Genomic DNA, 20138 nt, shown 5'->3' with positions numbered 1-20138 from the left:
GTACGGCCCAAGACGGTCCCCCTGTGCTGGTGTCAGTGACAAGCTGTGCTCCAGGCAGTGGGCTTATCCCAAGCCTGAGACACCAAAACTTCTAGAGTTTTCTCTCATCACCTCCCCCCAACAACCCTGTGAATTGGTAACTCTAGTTTTCCTCGTTTTATAGACTAGAAGACGAATGTCCAGAGAGGCCGAGCTGCTCACTCAGTCACACAGCCCGGCAGTCTCGGTGCTGGGTCCTGGGTCTCCTGTTTCCTCCTGTCGTGACCAGTGTGGGACTGGAAAACGAGTGGACTTCACATAGGCATTAACCATCCATCCCATAATGAATGTTTATGGAGAGCTGGCCTTGTCTCAGGCTGGGAGAGGCACTTTACACCAGGGGTTCTCAACTGGGGCCGATATTGTCCCCCGAGGGGAATTTAGCAATGTCTGGACATAGCTTTTTTTCCGTTGTTCCAATTTTTTATTTGAATTTGAAATTTAGCAAAATCATTAAAAAGAAATTATGAAAGGGGCAGAAAAATCAAGAATCAAGCACCATCTGAGCCGTGGGAACCTTGCACAGGAATGGCAGTGGGAACAAGTAACAAGTGTACAGCTGGCCTAAGAAGGACTCGGTGATGGGACCTCCCTGGCAGTCCAGTGGTTAGGACTCCACACTTCCAATGCAGGGGGCGCGGGTTCAATCCCTGGTCGGGGAACTAGGATCCCACACGCCATGCAGCGCAGCCAAATTTTTAAAAATTAAAAAAAAAAAAAAAAAAAAAAAAAAAAGGCTCGGTGAGGGAATGAATTCAAGGGGCATTAGAAATTCGAACCTCCCTTAATGTAAAGTGAAGTGCGTCTGGAGACGGTTTTGACTGTCACGGTTGGGTTGGGGGCTGAGAGCAAGGATGCTACCAGACATCCTGCAGTGCACAGGACAGCTGCGCTGCAAGCAAGGACCAGCCCCAGGTGCTCACAGGGCCAGGCTAAGAAGCCCTGTCTGCACAGATTACCTCTGCTCACCCTCAAAGTGATGCTCTCTGGTCCACCTTCCTGGTGGGGGCCACAGGGTTAAGAGAGATGAAGTAACTTGCTCTAATGGTCACATCATAGCCAAGTGCCTGAAGGAAGACTTGCACCCAGGACTCTGCCCCCAAAGCCTGGGTTTATAACCACCGCATGTCATGCCTCGTAGGCAGGGACTGTTGATCCACGGGGGACCCGGATGATCCTCAGCAGGTCGTGAAACCCCTAAAGTTGCATGCGTCGTTACAGATGTATATTTTTCTAGGGGGCAGCCCAGATATTTTATCAGCTTCTCGGTGGGAGCCACGCACCCTCCCACAATTTAGGATCTCTGGCCGGCAAGTTAGAGGATGGCTTTTTTGCCCAGAGGGTGACAAGGAGGTTGTGCTTTCCACCATGAGTTAACCATCTTACGTAGACACCCCCCCACCCCGTATGATTCCTTCCAAGAGATTCCGACTGACGTTTGTTCCTTTTCTTTCAGGCAATCGCTCCTTTGCTGGAAAACAACCATCCACCACCAGATCTCTGTGAATTCTTTTGCAAGGTACGGCACTGCTGAAGCGGGGCTGCGTTTTCAGGAAGCAGCCTGTCTCTGTATGTGCATGGCAGGGGTTGGTTTTGCAAAATTTGCTGAAAACCAAACTTAGACCCTCCCCCCCGGCTCTGACCCAGGTCAGGGCCCCAGACACAGCCAGAGACAAGCCAGGCACCCCGTTCTTGGGTTACAGCCCCCTCTCTGCCAGACAGGTGATAAGCGAGGCCCAGGGTCAGACCAGCAGGTCAGGGAGGAGCATCAGAGTTTTCCTTGGAATGTCTTCCTGGCTGTCTTGGGAGAAGTTTGCAGCAGACTTTCTGAGCTCCTGACATCAGAGCTGGGCTATTATTATTAGCCAAGGCTCCTGTGAGCACCGGCCGGCCCACGGTGAGGGCACAGCCGTGAGGCTTTCCCTGAACAGGGCAGGCAGGCGGGGGATGCCAGGTGAGCTTGGAGGAGCCCCGGAGCAGGACATCCAGTCCCAGGGACCCCGCGCCAGCCTTGCAGTGGGATTTACGTGGAACATCCCCAGGGCACGTCAGGGACCAGGCATCCCCCGTCTGAGAGCACCTTGGTGGCCCGGGGGCTGGACCAGCACACGATCCTGTTTGATCCTTTGCTGGGTGATTTTTTTTTTTTTTTTTTTAATTAATAGTAATCTTTTATTTATTTATTTATTTATTTTTATATTTATTTTTGGCTGTGTCGGGTCTTCGTTTCTGTGCGAGGGCTTTCTCTAGTTGCAGCAAGCGGGGGCCACTTTTCATCGCGGCGCGCGGGCCTCTCACTATCGCAGCCTCTTGTTGCGGAGCACAGGCTCCAGACACGCAGGCTCAGTAGTTGTGGCTCACGGGCCTAGTTGCTCCGCGGCATGTCGGATCCTCCCAGACCAGGACTCGAACCCGTGTCCCCTGCATTAGCAGGCAGATTCCCAACCACTGCGCCACCAGGGAAGCCCTGGGTGATTTTTTTTTAATGCAATGGTCTGATGTCCTTGGGAAGTCGCAGGGCCTGGGTTTGCTGCTTTCCCAGCGCTCCCCTGCTCTTCCTCCTGCCGACCCCCTTCACCGAGCTTGTTCCTTCCACAGCCACACACCGTCCTTTGGGGGTGTGGGCTGTGCGCACCAGTGAGACAGACACGTGGCATGGCAGAGCGGGCTCCTGGGGACCTGCGGGTCCTGGGGTAAAGGGGACCGTGGTGCACTTATTGCTCCTCTGCCCCCTCACCCAGGGAGCACACTCTCTGTGTGTGTTAGGGGACGCAAGCTTTAGGGAGACAGGATCACATCATCCTCTTTGGCCCTGTCTCTCCATCAGCAGACCTTTCCCAGCGACCCACAGAGCAGAGGGTGGGCCCAGCCTGCCACCTGAAATGCCCAGGTGCATCCCTTAATGTGGGCGTGTGCCAGTGCGTGCCCTCTGGCCCACGCGGGTGAGCCCCGAGTGTACAGTTGTGTGAGTGTGTGTGCAAGAGCATGTCTGGGCGTCGGGCCCTGTGCTGCACCAAGGCCCCCCTCCCCCGTGGGGAACACCTGGGGAAGGAGTAACCACTTGGTGGGACTGCACGCAACTAAGACGGGCCTCCTCTGCCCCCAGCACCTGGCGCTGTGCCCCCAAGCAGGGGAGTCAGGTCACCCGGTGTTTGGGCTCCTGGGAGAACGGCCAGCTGCTCCCTTACCTGTCCCAGCGGGTCATCTCCTCTCTCAGTATTTTGTCCCATTTAATCCAGACCTGCTCCTTTTTCTCGTCTCAAGCTGGGTGGTTTCTCCCAGATCTCACGGTGTTCAGACTTTTGTTCTAGAACAATGGACCTTTGTTCAAAGTAAATCATACCTGAGGGTTCCTGGTAGCACAGTTTGAAAAACAGGGATGTGGAGGAAACCATCCTTTTCGGTGTTTCCTGATAGAACTCCCTGGGTAGCTGCCCTGCTGTTTGGAGGGAGGGGCCCAGGCACAGGGATCGCTGAGACTCAGGGCTGTTTTCCCTCGGGGAGGGGTGGGGGGTTGGAGTCGCAGCCTCAGCACTTCCTCCACCAGGCAGCCCACCCAGAGAGCAAGGCTTGAGGGAACAAAGTCACCTCCACCGGGTCCACTTGGCCAGCTCTCTGGACACGCCCAGGCAGCCTCCCCTGCCAGACTTGGAAGCCAGGACCCCGAGATTTGGGGAAAGTTTACTTATCAAGAATTGTCTAGGATTTCTAATATCCCAAGTCCAGTGTCCTCTTCCAGGGCTGGAAACGGCACCTTCAGGCCCAGGACGGTTTAAATGTGGTGGAGCAGCTCATCGTCTGTTCCACCCGAAGGCCTTCAATTTCACCTTGAGAAACAAAACCCCGTGCTGGTGAGATAAAATGCATCCAAGAGCTGCGTGTGGCCTGCACCCTGCGCCAGCTTATCAAAGCCTTCAGTTGAGAAGTCACAGAATTTTTGAGATTCTGGAACCCAAGCCCTAACCCCCGGTATTCTTGCACCTGATTTCCAAGAGGCTCCTCTGTTAGACCACGCACACCGAACCTTGGTGCCATGGGGATCTTGCCCCGTTAAATAGGATCGTGTGGGAACGGACTCCTGTCTGTACCCCCTGAAACAATCTCAGACCGTCAGTGAGATCAAAACAAAAAGCGAACAGAAGATCCCATCCCCACCCACTTTTCTCACTCCCCCACAATGAACAAAAAGGTATGCAGCAGTATTGAGCAGGGGAACCCAGGCACCAGGGCCGGGCTCACTGCCCCGAGCCACAGACCACGGTCAGGGCTTCCGCAGGCCCCGGCTGGACCCCGCCAGGCTCGGCGCTGACCATTTCCTCCTGCCTCCCCAGCACTGCAGAGAGCGGCCCCGTTCCATGGTGGTCATCGAAGTGTTCACCCCCGTGGTCCAGAGAATCCTCAAGCATAACATGGTAAGTTCCCCCGACACCCGGACCGCAGAGCCAGGGGAGGGGCACAAGCTGCCAGTCTTTAACTTTTCCAAAGATTTGGGCATGGGGTTGGCGGCTGACGGCCAGGGCCTGGGCTTGGGTTTCTGTTGCACCCTGTGGGTTTTCACGCACCCTGCCCCGCTTGGTTCTGTTTTTTGCTCTTAAGACAACAGGAGGAATCTTTCCACGGTAAGAATGACAAAAATAATGTGGCTGGGGGAGAAGAGATAGGTCTCATGTGTGTAGAGTCACAAGTAATATCTGTAGAAACTCGGCCCTCGAGGAAGGGGAGTGAACTCCTCACTCCTTAAGAGGGGGCTACCCATAGGAGCGTCCATGGAGAGGGCGGAAAGAGGGCTGTACAGTGCAGAAACCTGACAGTCGTGACCTCAGCCAGAGGTCAGGGTCAACGTCCACAGTGTTAGGTCACAGTGCGGCATGTACCCTTGATGTGATGTGAGGAGGAGAGCCCTGGACCTCGGGGGTCTTCTCTCTCAAACCCACCACCTCAGTCTAATCATAACAAAAACGTCAGACTAATCCCAGCTCAGGGACATTCTACAGAACAGCTGATGGCCCTCGGAACTGCCAGGTCATCGAACACAAGGAGAGTCTGAGAAGCGGTCACAGCCTAGAGGCCCTAGGAGACATGATGAATAATTGCAATGGGGTTTTCTGGATGGGATCCTGGGACAGAAGAAGGACATTAGGGGAAAATCGAGGAAATCCACATAAAGTACGAACTTAAATCAGTTAATTTTAAGAACGTAGGCGCAGAATTTCATTGCACACTCAGTGGCCCGGGCTCTTGTAGTCTGCTGGCCCTTTTGCATTCTGTCCTCAGTCCAGTGAGAGCAGCAAATGTCATTGTTTTCTTTGTATTACACGTGGGGAAACTGAGGCTGAGCAAAGTCCTCTAACTGGCCCCAGGGCCACAGCTGGGAATAAGAACAACTAGCGCCTACTCTCAGGTATTTACGGAGCACCTTTCGGAGCCGGATGCAAGTGTGACGCTCCAGTGTATTGTGTCATGTGACCCTCTTGACGGCCCGTGACCTCCTTCTGCAGATGAGGAAGCAGAGACCCAGAAAGTGCCGTGGGTTTCTCCCGGAACCTGTGGGCAGCTGTGATTTCTGTAGGTTACTCAGGGACCTGTGGGCAGGTGTGGTCTCTCATGAGTGGTGCTAGGGGGAAGGCAGTCTGAAGCAAGGGCTGGTGTTCCAGCAGGCTCTGCTGAGCCAGCCACCAACCTGGACTGACGTCATCTGGGTGACGTGGAGGCATCTGTGTCATTGCATCACACGTTGGGCCACTGAATCGGTTGTGGGGTGACCGTGACTACTGCCCCCCAACCCTGTCGAGAGGCAGCATGTGAAAACAGCTCTGAAAAGGGGTGACCTGCTCACAATTTGGTTTGTGAGGTAGCTTTCCTGTCTCGACACCAGACCCCCAAAGAATAGTACATAACCTACCCCCTTCCCCAGCCAGGAATGGAAAGTGTGACACATGCGCCACACTTCCCCATCCCACACCCTTGGCAGACATCATTAGCCGATTACAGCACTCCTCCTGCAGAGCCCAGAGGTAGCGTCAGAGTCTTTCTCCACACAGCATTCCAAGCAGCCACTACCGGTTGTACCATGTTGGTGCCGTACAGATTCTCTTGACCATTCTCCCTGAGTGATCACACACCATAATTAAATTGTTGCTTATTTCTGAGACCCTCCTTAATTTGAGATAAATGTATTGCTTGTTTTCTGAACACAGCTGAAGGGAATACTCCATCCAATTCTTTCTTCAGGACTAACAAAGAAACTCCCCTGGGGGATGGGGGGTGTGCTGCCTTAATTTAGGCTTTAGTCATTGCAAGGGCGCTCTCTGGCCTCGGCCAGCTGGGAGGAAAAGGTCCCTGATTGTTAACTTTTTTTTTTTCCCATTTATTTATTTATTTTTGGCTGCGTTGGATCTTCGTTGCTGCGCGCGGGCTTTCTCTAGTTGCAGCGAGCGAGGGCTGCTCTTCGTTGCGGTGTGCGGGCTTCTCATTGCGGTGGCTTCTCTTGTTGCGGAGCACGAGCTCTAGGCGTGCGAGCTTCCGTAAATGTGGCGCGCGGCCTCAGTAGTTGTGGCGCATGGGCTTAGTTGCTCCGCGGCGTGTGGTATCTTCCCGGATCAGGGCCGGAACCCGTGTCCCCTGCATTGGCAGGCGGATTCTTAACCGCCGTGCCACCAGGGAAGTCCCCTGATTGTTAACTTTAAAGTCACTGTGGATGTGGTGTGAGGTGAAGGCCATGCCCTGTCGGAGTCCAGAGCAAAGGTTCTGGAGTTTCTTTTGCAAAGGACCTTCTCTCATCACAACATGTCAGTGACAGAGCCACATCCCCAGGGCACCCCTGGCCAGGGTCCAGGCCTCCTCAGGTGCGTAAGCATTTTTGCACGTTCCATGGTAGTCAGTAGGCTGTTTAATAAGGGTTCTTTTAGGACATCTGACTTCAAAGGGGAAAATATCAAATTTCAGGCAGCCTCCCAAGGCTTAACCATACAGCATCTCCCTTATACCTGGTTAGTTTTATGGGCCTGGAGTCGTTGACTGTGTGATTTTCTGGATAAAAATCAGAACAGCTACAAGGCAGATCCAGAATTTATAGCATCTTTTGTGGCCTGGCAGAGACCGGGGACCCTCGGGCATGAATCCTTCCTTCACTTTTAAAGAACTCCCCCGTGTGGTCCCGGGGTCTGGGGACGCTGTAACGCTTCACGATCCCACTTCCTCTTGAAGTCCACTAACTACACACTGAACTGTGTCAGAAGAGAACTGTAGACAGGACGGGGTGGGGGAATTAGGCGCTCCTGCAAAAGAGACAAATGGCTCACACCAGGCACGGGAAGCACGGCAGGCCTTCCGTGTCACCCGCTTAACACTCCCTAAATCTAAGTGATCGGCCGGGACAGCATTTCGGAGCTGGCGTGGGGTGTCTGGTCACTGCCTGCCGCCAGCCACAGACCTGTCAGCACAGCCTGAGCCCTGACTTCTCTTCACCCCACGTGCAGTGTTTCTCAAGGACACGCTTGAATGTTTGGGAAATGGGGAAGGTCACACACCCCCGTGGTGTTCTGGGATTTCAGAGCTTCCCCTACTCTCAGAGTGCATCTTTTATATCCCGTGTCCCGTTTCAGGGATGAGCAAACTGAATCTAGGTTAAGAGTCTCAAAGAATGTTACTCCTTGGGCCACAATAAAAACTAGATACAAATGGAAGCATTCCTTAAGTGTGTTCCCCTGGAGATTCTAAACAGTTTGTTCAACTGCATCCCCACGAATGATCACGGTTCCTCTGCCCGCATGCCACTCGTTGGTGTGTTCTTGTGGCAGAGGAGGCAAGAAGATGTGGCTGTGGTCCCTAGTGGACCGTGATATGACCTCCTACTTTCCAAAGGCAACGTATTTGACTTTGCCAAAGAGGCAAAATGTCCCTCACCCACATGTTAAAAGGCCACCAGACCCATCTATAATGGTAATTTCCAGGGAAATGACCTTGACTGTCCAGAAATCTAATAACAAAGATAATGGCAGTTGGCAGGGTTTAGTTGAATCAGTCTTCATAGAATCATAAAACGTTAAGGGTGGAAGGGGCCTAGAGATCGCTTCTTCAGCTCTCGTTCCACAGTGGGGACGGTGAGGCCCAGAGAGGGCCATGGCTGCACAAGGCCACACAGCTTTCCTGTTACCCTTTTCCCGGGGACTCAGGGACTCTGGGCAACTTCCTCAGTTTGAAAGCGCAGTCAAGCTTCCACCTTCTCTTCATGCAGGGGCCCCATCCTCTAGCCCAGTGCTCTGTGTGTGCGTGTGTGTGCGTGTATGTACGTGTGTATTTGTGGTGTGTGCAGGCATGCACGCGCGCGTGTAGATCCTTCTGAGCTTTCTCGTGGCTTTTGCTGCCCTCCTTATGCAAAGGCATAACCCTAGTAGGCAGGATGGAAGCAGATGATCCCCCATCGTCTTGAGGATCCTAATTCAGCCTCTCACTCCAGGTGAAGAAGCACCAGGCACTCTAGAAACTCGCTCCTGTGAGCTGGCAGGAGGGCGTGGGCGGGCCGTGCTCTGACCTGAGCTTTCCCCAGGGCCCGCAGGATCGGTCAGATCCACAAGGAAAGTCTCCACAGGCTTTATTTTAGATTGGAGTCCTGATCCAGGTTGCTTTTTATTAAATGGGTTCCCCCTGAGCGGGGGCAGGAGAAGAAACAGAGGAGTTTGGAGACCACCAGGCTTCCCTCTGATGTCTTGCTGGTCAACCTCATCGCCGCACTGTGACTTGCCCTCCTGGCCATTCACACCCCAGCACGCGGGGTCAGAAGTCCAGTGACGTGGGAAGGGACGCAGTCCTTTCCTGGCCCACGCCCTTCTCTCCTGCACCGCCTGTGCTGCTTCTCCTGACAAGAGCCCGAGCCGACAGCCACCTGGGACGTTGGCCTTTCCCCTCTTAGCTGAGAAAGCAGGGGGCCCAGAAACTCTCGAGGGACTGCAGAAGAGGAGCTGGTCCTCGCTGGAGGCCAGCTGGGCACCGGCAGGCCCCCGTGCAGCCGCGCAGAAGGGAAACCCCAGCTGGGCTGTTCTCCGAGCACGTCTGGGTGGCACGCTGACCCACAGGGTGGGTGACACGTGTCAGGGACGCTCCTGTGGCAGGACATCTCCCATCTCCACGGGCAGCCGTCGGGAGGTGTGAGGAGAGGGTGAAAGGGGCCGGTCCCTTCGAGTGAAAGATACGTGTGCTTCTAGGAAGAGGAGATGGCTGGCATGTCCCCGTTGCCTTCCACCCCGGTGTCTCAGGACAGAGTGGGGTCCCACCACCCCTCTGGCCTCCTGCCTGCCTGTCTCCCCAGCTCCTGCCCTCTGCTCTCTCTGCAGGACTTTGGCAAGTGCCCGCGACTGAGGCTGTTTACTCAGGAGTACATCCTTGCCTTGAACGAGCTCAACGCGGGGATGGAGGTGGTGAAGAAGTTCATTCAGAGGTGGGTTCCTCAGCCGGGCCCCCTCCCCTTCCTGGCCTGCGAGCCAGCTTTCCTCTGCACCCAGAACCACTCACTCCACTGATGCCTGGAGAGGAGTTGCTGGCGTTCAGAGGCCCCAAGCGTCTCATCTTCTACGAGGGTCTCCTGCGTCCTCATGACCCCATGTGGTCTGAGGCACTCGCTTGCTGTGTGACATTGAGCCAGTCGCTGTACCTCTCTGATCCTCTTTCCTCTGCTATCCACAGGGGTTGTCGTGCAGTTAAATAAGATGATATATGAGGAAGCCCCTAGCACAGTGCCTGATGCTCAGTAGGAACTCAGGAAATGGTTAACAGTCCTAAATAATGAGAGTATTTCTGCGGATCCCACCTGTGGGTGCTGGGTGTGTAGGGAATGATCTCCTGCTAGCCCTGGAGAGTCATCGTTGGGGATTTGAACGGCCACCTCCCAGACTTGGCCTAGAGGAAGCCTGATATTCTGACTCTTTTACTTTTGGTGTTTGGGGCGGGGAGGGGGTGCTTTTGCTTTGATTTTTTAAATTTTTCTCTGTGCCTCAGTTTCCTCATCTGTAAGATGAGAACTATAGTACTTACTTCATCTGGGTAACGTGAGGATTCTGTGAACTTATACACGTAAACACCAAGGACCGTGCCTAAGTGTGATGGGAACGTTAGTGGTCGTCGTCACTACTCTTCTCATTTTTTAAGAAAGTCGTGATAACCTGTTTAAGCCGGTTCCAAAAGATAGTCACCTGGAACTCACAAAGCATTTCTAAACCCAAAGAATGTGTCCTTCTGGGCACTTCCCTGGTGGTGCAGTGGTTAAGACTCTGCACTTCCACTGCAGGGGGTACGGGTTCCATCCCTAGCTGGGGAACTAAGATCCTGCATGCCGCGTGGCACAGCCAGAAAAAAATAGATACGTTTAAAAAAAAAAAAAAAAAGAAAAGTTGTCCTGCTGGAACCCTGGTGACTCCAGGGTCCCTTTAAAGCACCCAGTAATGGTTCACGAAATTGTTTTAGGTTAGGCCTCTTAGTCCCAACGGCCACACCGATTTTCCAGGAATGTTACAGGTATTATCCCCAGGCCCCAAACAGCCCTGGGAGTAGGGATATTAGCCCCATTTTACAGATGAGAAAACTGAGGCACAGAGATAGCTGTGACGAATAACAATGGCTGGCATTTATGGAGGACTTAGCAACTGTGTCCCAGACCTCATGCTAGGCCAGGATCAGGATGACCATAATAACTTTCCTTTCAAAGCAGGCCACTTGGAAAGGAAAATGAGGTGAATAATTGTTACAGAACCACTGGGCATGAATTACAGGCACAGGACGTATGGCCACTGTCTGCTAACTCTTCCCGTGAATTAGAAAGTTAGGTCCTCATGGTACCCACTGAGGAGGGGGCCGTTGTCCCCATTTTATAGCTTAGGAAAGAGTGGAGAGTTTAAGAAGCTTGCCAAGGCCACTCAGCTGGGCGTGAACCCAGGCTCCCTGGATCTGGAGCCCACAGTCCAGAGCCTGGCTCTCTGCTGCCTGCACATGGCAGAGCCAGGACGCAAGTCCCGGTGTTGCCAACTCCCCAGCAGAGGACTTGGGGTGCCCCCCATCCCACCCCCCAGTGTGTGTCTGAAGGGCACCCCGGCCCCCCCCCCTCCTCCTTGCCGTCACCTTCTCACCTAGCCGTCTGCTCTTTTCCAGCATGCACGGCCCCACGGGGCACTGCCCCCACCCCCGGGTCCTGCCCAACCTGGTGGCTGTGTGCCTGGCCGCCATCTACTCCTGCTACGAAGAGTTCATCAACAGGTCAGTCCCCACCGCCTCGGGAGAGCCTGGGCGGGACACGCTTGCCCCAAGGACGGTGACCTGTACACACCCGGCCAGGCAGGGAGGTGGAGTGGCTTCCACTGGACCTGCCTCAAGTGTGTTTGCCAAATCCCCTGGGTTCGCTGGTGCCAGGGCCCAGAACCCAGGGATGTGACTAGAAAAGCAAACACTGTGAATCAATACTGGCACTGCAAGGCCGTTGTGTTGACTTGGCTTTAGGAACAAGTGTTTTATTCTGAAGATTTCTCACCACCGGGCACATGTAACCGGAAGAAGGCACGACAGAGCCACTGTCCTGGGTCCCCCAGGGTTTGGGTGCAAGCAGCTTACTAGGGAGGTAACCCCAGGAAGCAGTGGGAGGGAGCCTGGGAAGGGAGGACAGCCAGCAGACTCGATGTTCGTAAGCAGGTGACCACTGCAGGCACCTGTGCGTGTCCCAGTGGGACCTCCCGGGAGACTGTGGAATGTTCTCTCAGAGTCCCTCCCCTGAGGGATGACGACACCGGGGGTAGTTACTTACCAGCTCCCACTCTTCCTGGATTGAGGTTGGCTCCTGGGATGCAGAGTGACGTGGATGCCATTCGTCATATAGAACTTTCTACGGTGATCTCTGGGGTCATCAGAGAAGGTATGATGTGCAGGGCACAGGTGGCATCTGCTGCAGCCGCCCTGTCCAGTTGCTCAGGTGGTGTACTGCACAACTCGGAGGGGACCAAAATGTGTCTAGGCACCGCTAGAGCTGGGAGCACCGCAGGAATATATTTCAGTCCTTAAAGAAAAGGCAGTGGAGCATCACTGAAAACCTGTGCAAACAGGGCAACGTGAAGATGTCATGCTGGTCTTCCCAGGTGCCTGTTCTATGCCCTACAGCATGTTATATTAAAAGCCAAAAAAAAAAAAAAAAAAAAAAAAAAGGAGGAGGCAGTAGAGAGTAATGCATGGCCTGTACAACCATCCTCGGCATCCCTGTGTACCTGGGTGGTCACTTGCCCTTGGCCTCATACACTGCAGCTCTGGAGCTGATCTGCATGCATCTCAAACCCAGGCCACCCCAGGAAGTCGGAAGAGCATCAGGAGTGTCACAGACTTGCAGGCTCCTTTTCCTCCTGAAGCCTCTGCCTCACCCACCGTCCCCGGGCTCGCTCCGCGGACACCTGAGCTGGGACTTAGGTTTCGAGGCGGGAACAGGAAACAGCACCTGCCAGCGTTTTCCCTCTGCATCTCCAAGGCTCTGCCTGGGTGCCCTAGAGCAGGGTTTCCCTGACTTGGGAGCAGGAAGCAGAATGGAATCTCTCTCCCAGTTCCCACCCTAGGAGAAGGGCAGGGATGGAAAGAACCAGAATTAGGACCCGTGCACACTGTTACACATAGAGGGGACTGGGGACAGCCACAGCCAGCCTTTGTCCTTCTCTCATCCTTTCAACACTTGTTTAGTGAGGGTCCCTGCTGTGCCAGGTGCTGAAGGCACAAAAGTAAACCAGCCGATAGGTCCCCTGCCCTCCCAGAGCGGATGGTGTAGCAGTGGGTGGAGGGGTGGGAGTGAGAAAGCGAGCGGTTTCATCAGGGCTGTGATGAAAGAAGCCAGAGGCGTAATTAACGTGGTCCACGGCAAGGAGTCTCAACCCTGGCTGCGTGTCAGAGTCACCTGGGAAGGCTTTACAGAAGCTAAACACACATAAGCCCTGGGACCCAGCTCCTCATCACTTTGGTGTGTTCATCAGAAGACATGTACAAGAAGGTTTACAGTAGCATTATTTGTAATAGCCCCAAACTAAGATCTGCCTCAACCCCAGTGTCCTGCAACAGTAGAACGGGTAAGTTGTGGTGTGTTCACACGAAGGCATACCGCAGGACAGCAAGAAAGAAGAAACTAGTGCAACCAGCAAGCTGTGAACTAATCTCACAAACATAATATGGAGCAAAAGAAGCCAGACCCGAAAGATACATAGAGTGTGAATCTCGTTCCTTGAGTTTCAAGAACAGGCACAACGAATCTCTGGTGATAGAGGCCAGAGCAGCGGCAGCCTCGGGGCGGGGAGTTAGGTGGAAAGGCGTGAGAGGAGCTTCTGGGTTCTTGGAAATGTTTCACACCTTGATCTTGGTCAGTGGTTCTCAGCTGGGGGCAACTCTGACCCCCAGGGGATATCTGGCAACGTCCGGAGACATTCTGGGCTGCAGAAGGGGAGGGGTGCTGCTGACATCCAGTGGTGGAAGTCAGGGACGCTGGTGAACACGCTGCCATGCACAGAGCAGCCCAGAATCATCTGAACTGTCTGGCCCCAAATGTCGGCAGTATCAAGAAGGAGGAGCCCTGGTCTGGTGGCTGTGTATTACACAGGGGAATTTGTGACAGTCACAAAGCTCTGCACCTAAGATTCGTGGACGAGACTGGACTGATGTTACCCCCGGGGTGTGCTGGAGCCCAGGCACATTTGGAAGCACACCTCTTCCCAATTCCACAGTCAGGGATGACACGTTGGTAGCTTGAATTCAATCATGGTGGGAGTATTTACACCAAGAAAATTGGCAAACACTACCAATCAGGGCTCCTTTTTTTCTGGAGACTTGGTTGTTAGACATTTACCCGCATCCCACTGGTTATATCTTAAAAAAGAAGAAGAAGGGAAAAAAAAGGTGCCCGGGCCCCACCCACTGCAATTCTGATTTAATTGGGATGCCCCTGGCATCGGATTCTTTCTTTTTTTTTTTCAACACCTTAGGCAAGTGGAGTATGTGGCCAGAGTTGAGAACCCCTGCTCTAGGGGGAAGTGAGGAAGGGATTCTGCAGGGAGGTGATATTTAAATTGACACCTGCTGGCTGTCAGCAAGGCAAGAGGACAAGATGATCCAGGCAGAGGGAACGGCATGTGCAAAGGTCCGGCAGTGCAGATGGAGCTGCCATTGGTCACACGTCCTACCCATGGTCCTTAAACACCTGCTTCAGAGTCCCCTGGAGTGCTGCTTGAAAATGCAGACTCCTGGACGCAGCGTTTCCGGGCCAGGCCCGGTAATCTACATTCTTAAACTCCACAAGTGATCTGCTCCACGCTAAAGGCCACTGCAGGGGAGAAAGTGAAGGAAACTGAGTGTGCCCTGAGCAGAGAGAGGGGCAGAGGCAGAAGACGAAGTTGGAGAGGAAGGCCAGGCCACGGAGAGACTTGTACCACTGAGATTCTCCCACCTCCACCTCCCGTGCTGAGCTGCTCCTGGGGTCATGTCAGCGGGTCTGCGGCAGGGCCTGAGCCTCTGCTTGTCTCACAGACTCCCAGTAATGCCGCTGCTGCTGGTCAGGGACCGTGCTTTGAGTGGCGGAGCTGTGCCTGTGTGTCAGTTGTGGAGGTTTTCTTCTAAGGACGTTGTGGTCGCCGATGGGTTTTACGTAGAGAACGGACTTGATGAGATGTCAGTTTCCAGACTCCCCTCTGGCTGCCGCTGCAGAGGCCAGGCACGACCTTGGGGATCCCAGTAGGTGACGGTTGCTACTAGGTGCCCAGGGTGGAGGCCTGGGGAGGGCGAGGCGGGCCCTGCTGCCTCCTGCTCAGGCCTGCCCTGATTCCCTGCTCAAGACAGCCCAGCCCCCTCGGAGCCCACAGTAGCTGGGGATCCAAGTGCTGCCCTCACCTCCCCCAGGGAAATCACGCCGAGGGCTGCAAGACCTTCCCTAGGCTCAGGTCCATCCCACCCCCTTGGTCGGTCCCTGGAAGATAAAACCCCGTGCCATCTACCGGGCCCGTCTGCGGCGCTCTCAGTGGGTACGTGATGTACTTGTGCACAAAAGAACAGACAACTTGACCCAGGTTAGCATAGCTCGCTGGAAAATCACCCAATCTGAGCCAAGCAGCCTTGAAAATCCACTCCTAAATCCCAGCAAAGGCAAAGGGGATGGAGCTGAGCACTGGGTAGCAAGTTAGCTCTGAGTAGCTACACCGCATCTTCCACCGGACCACACACAATTTTCCATCAGCCGTAGCATTCTCGGACTTTAGCTAAAGGGTTTTGTTTTTCCCCAGCAAAGCTTAAAGTGTATTTATCAAACATCCTTGGTGGGCTCAGCTCAGGCCTGGCTCGTGGCACGTGCTGGACAAATTCAGGCCCTCTGAGCACACTGGGGGTGAGTTCTGTGCTTGAGCCAGTCCTTGTGCACAAGGAGCACGCGCGTCTCTTTGGAAGCACAGGCGCATGCGTGTGGCCCATTTAGGGGAGGACCGGACGAGCAGCGGTTTGTGATCATATCATCGTGCTCTGAGCCTCTTGGAACAGTGGGCTCAACCGTGACTGCACACACAGGGAGCCCTAAACATGACTGGTGTCCGGACTCCACCCTAGAGATTCCGACCTAATGGGATATTAGGATGTTTAGAAGTGCCTCAAGGGACACTGGTGTCCAGCCAGGGGTGGAAGGTTCTGGCACAGGGGCAGGAAGGGTGAGAGCGGCGGGTGGGAGAAATCAGGGAGGACTTTGTAGAGGAGGAGGACCTGCATGGGATCATGCAGGATCTTGGACATGCAGTCAGAGACCTGGTTTCAAATCCCAGTCCTCTCCACTTACGAGCCACGTCATCAGGGTAGTCATTTGACCTCTGGTAGCGTCTTTCCTCACCTGTAATGTGGAGACGGTAATACCTACCATTCAGAGATACCTGAGAATGTCTGTGTGGTCTGTGTGATATAGCACTTAGCACCGTGCCAGCCCAGGGGCACCAACAAAGGAAGCCCACTGCTGGAGTTAACCTTTGTCCTGACGTGCCTCCCCGTAATGTTTGGAAGCACCCAGTGAGGAGGCGCTTTACCCAGACTCAAAGCTCTGACAAGTCCTGCTGTAAAGAGGCCCAGCATTTCCCAAACATATGTGACCTCAGTGATGCCATAGCGCCCTTTCCTCAGCTAACACCTGTTAACCCCCTGCACAAGCATCGTTCCTCTAGGCGTTGGAGATGCTGCAAGGGGCGGGGTGGGGGGTTAGCCCAGAGTGGTGGGGTGCTGCAGACAGGAGGGACATGCAGACTCCAGGGGACTAGTATTTGGGGTTTGGGATCCCTTTGAAGGGTGCTCCCAGGCGGAGGGCAGAAGCTGAGCTTTCTCACCCAGCAGGGATGGGGCAGCAGAGGTGGGGCCTGGGCCTTGCCCCGAGGACATTAGGGGGAGGGGGGCAGTTAGACCAGAGGAAGCAACTGGAAGCAAAATCGCTAGTAGGTCTCATAGGTGTGTCCGGAAGGTGGCCAGGGAAGGCATCTTGGTGGAGGTGAACGCCAGGGGCCTTATGGGTCTTGTGTAGAGGTTAACGTCGCTTGTTCGTTCCACAAACGTGTCGACCGCCTGCTATGTGCCGGGACTACAGCACGTGCCTCGATGACAGGCAGCCCGGTTTGGATGCCGTCCCCACCTCTCCCTGTCTGGAGGCCTTGAGGGAGCCTGTCTCCTCGCGGGTGGGGAGGGATCCAGTAGCACCTGCTTATCGCACCGCCGCGGGGTTCCGGGGGCGCTTAGCCGCGTGCAGCCTGGCACTTGGAAGCACCCACTAGATGGCAGCTCGCGGCTTGTGTGACCCGCCCCCAGGGCGCGCACTCACGCCCCTCTCCGCCTCTCCCCCAGCCGCGACAATTCCCCCAGCCTGAAGGAGATCCGGAACGGCTGCCAGCAGCCCTGCGACCGGAAGCCCACCTTACCCCTGCGCCTTCTGCACCCCAGCCCGGACCTGGTGTCTCAGGAAGCCACGCTGTCCGAGGCGCGGCTCAAGTCGGTGGTCGTGGCCTCCAGCGAGATCCACGTGGAGGTGGAGCCCGCCAGCACTGCCAAGCCGGCGCTGACGGCCAGCGTGGGCAACGACAGCGAGCCCAACCTCATCGACTGCCTCATGGTCAGCCCGGCCTGCAGCACCATGAGCATCGAGCTGGGCCCCCAGGCCGACCGCACGCTCGGCTGCTACGTGGAGATCCTCAAGCTGCTGTGAGTGTCCCCGGCCTGCCTGGTTGCCCTCGGGTTGGGGCGGGGGCTTGCAGCTGGCCGGAGGCGTGCAAGGGTGGGCGTGCTGAGTGTGGGTGCACAGGAGGCAGACGTAGGGTGTGAGGGCACTTGTTCTGGGGCGTGTGCATGCAGGGCTGTGGGGGTGCGTGTATGCTCGAGGATCTGGACACGTGTGTAGGGTATAGGCACAAGCGTGACGTCTACACCTGTGTGCATGAGTTTGAGAATGTGTGAGTGCGTACGCCTGCCAGGATGTGCTTCAGCGCACGGGGCCCGAGTATGTCCGTGAGTGTGTGGACACCTCTGCGTGTTGTGTAGGGTGTGGGCTCATTCTGAATCTGTAATTGTCCTTGTGTGAGTGTAAATGGCTTTGGGTGTATGAGGGCATAACAGCATATTGGGTGATTGCCCGAGTTTCTGTGTGTCGTGTGTGTCTGTGTGTCCACATGTAGGAGTCGGATATGGGAGGGATGTGGATTTCTCTATAGGGGCAGTATGTGCGTTTCGAGTGCCTGTGAGTGTAAGTGCACAAGTGTAGGTGTGTCCGGGTGCTTGTGCTGCTTCTGTGCATGAGTGGCTCTGAGTGCAACATGTGGGTATGAGCATTTGTGCACAAGAGCTGGAGTGTGTGTGTATGTTCTCTGTGTATGTGTGCGGATATGCCCATGAGCCAGCGTGTGGGTGTGTTTCTGTGTCACATGACCCATGCACGCTTCGCGTGTGTGGTGTGTACTTGCCGTCAAGTTCCAGCAGTTGCCCCCATGCGGCCTCATCCGCCGGGCGGGGGAGGGAGCCTGGCTGGTGGGAGGAGTTCTGAGCAGGAGCCGGAGACCCGGTCTGCTCTGAGTGGTGCTTCTGAGCTGGGTGCTTTGGGCCGTGCCTGCCCCTCCCCGAGCCCCAGCTGTGTGACTCTAGAATGGAGGGGGGGGTCTTAGTCTTTGACCCCCCAAGGGTCTTTCCAGTTCCACCATTCACACCCCAGACCCGTCTCGGACTATGTGCGCCTGGTGCTGAGCCCCAGGCGGGGGGGCCTTGCTGCCCACTCCCTTCCGCCCCGCGCTGAGCTCTGCAGTTCTGTGGGCCAGCTGGGCCTGGAGAACCCAGCACATGCCTCCCCCACTTGCTCCCACCAGCTCTGTCCTTCAGAACAGGACTTGGCGCCACTTGCAGGGATGGGCATTGCCCGGCGCAGTTGGTGGTGGCAGATGGGCTTTTCCGAGGGGCTGGGGGCATGACGGCATGGTCGCGTCTGACCGATGCCCGGTGCTTATCTAGTGTCAGGGCACCAGGACCCCTCGATCTGGGGGACCTGCCTCCTGGGGCTCGTCGGTGTCGCTGGGGTCACACTGAGTCCCTGCGTCGTTGTTGCTCGTCTCTGCGGCGTTCGTTCTGCTCTCATGAAGGGGGTGCTGCCCGGAGTGCGCTCGTGGTCCGGAGGGTGGAGGCTACCCGCCGGTTGCCTGGTGAGCCGGTGAATGAGAGGTGCCTAGGGGTGCCCCTGTTCGCGCTCTACAAGCAAGGCCTGTGGTGTCTGTGGAGGTGAGCACGTGTGTGCACACACAGGCGTACACGCTACGCGGTGGCTTCTCGTGCTTGGAGGTGACTCTGGATGCAGCATCCCCAAACTCTCCCTCTGCCCTTGCTTTGGCCCCGGAGAGGAGAGGGGGAGGCCTCCCGTGGTTCCGGCAGCCAAGGCCAGCTGAGGGCACGACCGCGATTAGCGATATCCCCACCCAAAGCAGATTCAAAATTCTGCTCAGAGAGCATCTCCGAGAACACATCTCAGCCTCTTTAAGGCTGGAGGAGTCCCCGCTTTCTCCCAGGGTGGCGGTCAGCCCTCCGAGGGACCGGCCAGCCGCGGCCCACATCTCCTCCTCATCTGGCCGGGCCCGGCTCTCCTCCTGCGGCCCCTGACTCCGGCTGTTTTCTGCAAACACCTAGAACTCCCAGACCTTCTGCCAGTTCGGGCCCTGACGCATATTTCTCATTAAGCACTAAGGGTTTGAGTTTCATCATGCAGTTGACACACATTTTTTTTCCTTCTTCATAAACATGCTCATGAATGCGGACTCTGTTCTTCCTGATCTGCTTCCAGACCTCCTGCCTGCCCGCATTGCCCAGCTGCCAGGTCATGGGTGGGGGTCAGGGGGCCCGTCAGAGGCTGCCTGCTGGGCGCTGGGCGGTGTTCCTGACCACTGCTCAGGGCAGCAGGTCCCGCCCCACCCGGAGGTCTCCACGAAGCAGGGTTTATACGTCCAGAAGCCTTTTTCACCTTGGGGGAGCGCAGAGCACGATTTGGGCCTGATCACTTCTTTCCCTAGCAGCTTTCCTTCTCTAACTCTGCTGCCTGCTTGAGTCACTGGCCCACTGGAGGGCCTCACGTGTGTCAAATCCGCAAAACCCCAGCAGCTCAAAGTGCTCCAAAGCATGATACGTTGGAAAAAGCACAGATTCAGAGCCAGACTGCCAGGTTCAGGGCCCAGGGGTGTCAGTGTTAGCTTGTGACCTTGCGCTGGTTACCCACCCTCTCTGAGCTGAGCTGCCCCCAGCCATTAGAGGGCATGGCTTTGGGCCCCAGCACAGAGCAGGTATCTCGCAGGCATGGACACCAGGCAGATGGGAGTTACTAAACTTTCTAACTACAACTGTGTTTCCTCTATTTTAAGGTACCATTGGGAGTAAGACACATCATCGATTTAATAACAGCACTTTGAGAGGGGAAAAAAAAAAAAACCAAAAAACACGAATATGGCATTCAGTGCAGACTCAGTTTCCAAGAAGCGTGCATTGGAGAATTGAGGAAATGCGGCCATAGGACTTAGTCTGCTGTGTAACTGCAGGCAGTGTTCTTGGCTTCTCTGGGCCTCAGT

At 55.3% G+C, this 20138-nt stretch overlaps 1 protein-coding gene across 1 annotated transcript in view; it reads left to right on the top strand.

Moving 5' to 3' along the window:
- CMIP (c-Maf inducing protein) overlaps positions 1 to 20138 on the top strand; it is a 234870-nt gene that overhangs the window by 195769 nt on the left and 18963 nt on the right. The window contains exons 6-10 of the mRNA XM_068527631.1: positions 1496 to 1558; positions 4371 to 4451; positions 9372 to 9475; positions 11179 to 11283; positions 16897 to 17250. Of these exons, the coding sequence (XP_068383732.1) occupies positions 1496 to 1558; positions 4371 to 4451; positions 9372 to 9475; positions 11179 to 11283; positions 16897 to 17250 (707 nt within the window). The remainder of the gene's footprint in view (positions 1 to 1495; positions 1559 to 4370; positions 4452 to 9371; positions 9476 to 11178; positions 11284 to 16896; positions 17251 to 20138) is intronic.

Source organism: Eschrichtius robustus, chromosome 19 (genome assembly GCF_028021215.1).
Source record: "Eschrichtius robustus isolate mEscRob2 chromosome 19, mEscRob2.pri, whole genome shotgun sequence".
Taxonomy (NCBI): domain Eukaryota; kingdom Metazoa; phylum Chordata; class Mammalia; order Artiodactyla; family Eschrichtiidae; genus Eschrichtius; species Eschrichtius robustus.
This window is presented reverse-complemented; position numbering and strand designations above follow the sequence as displayed.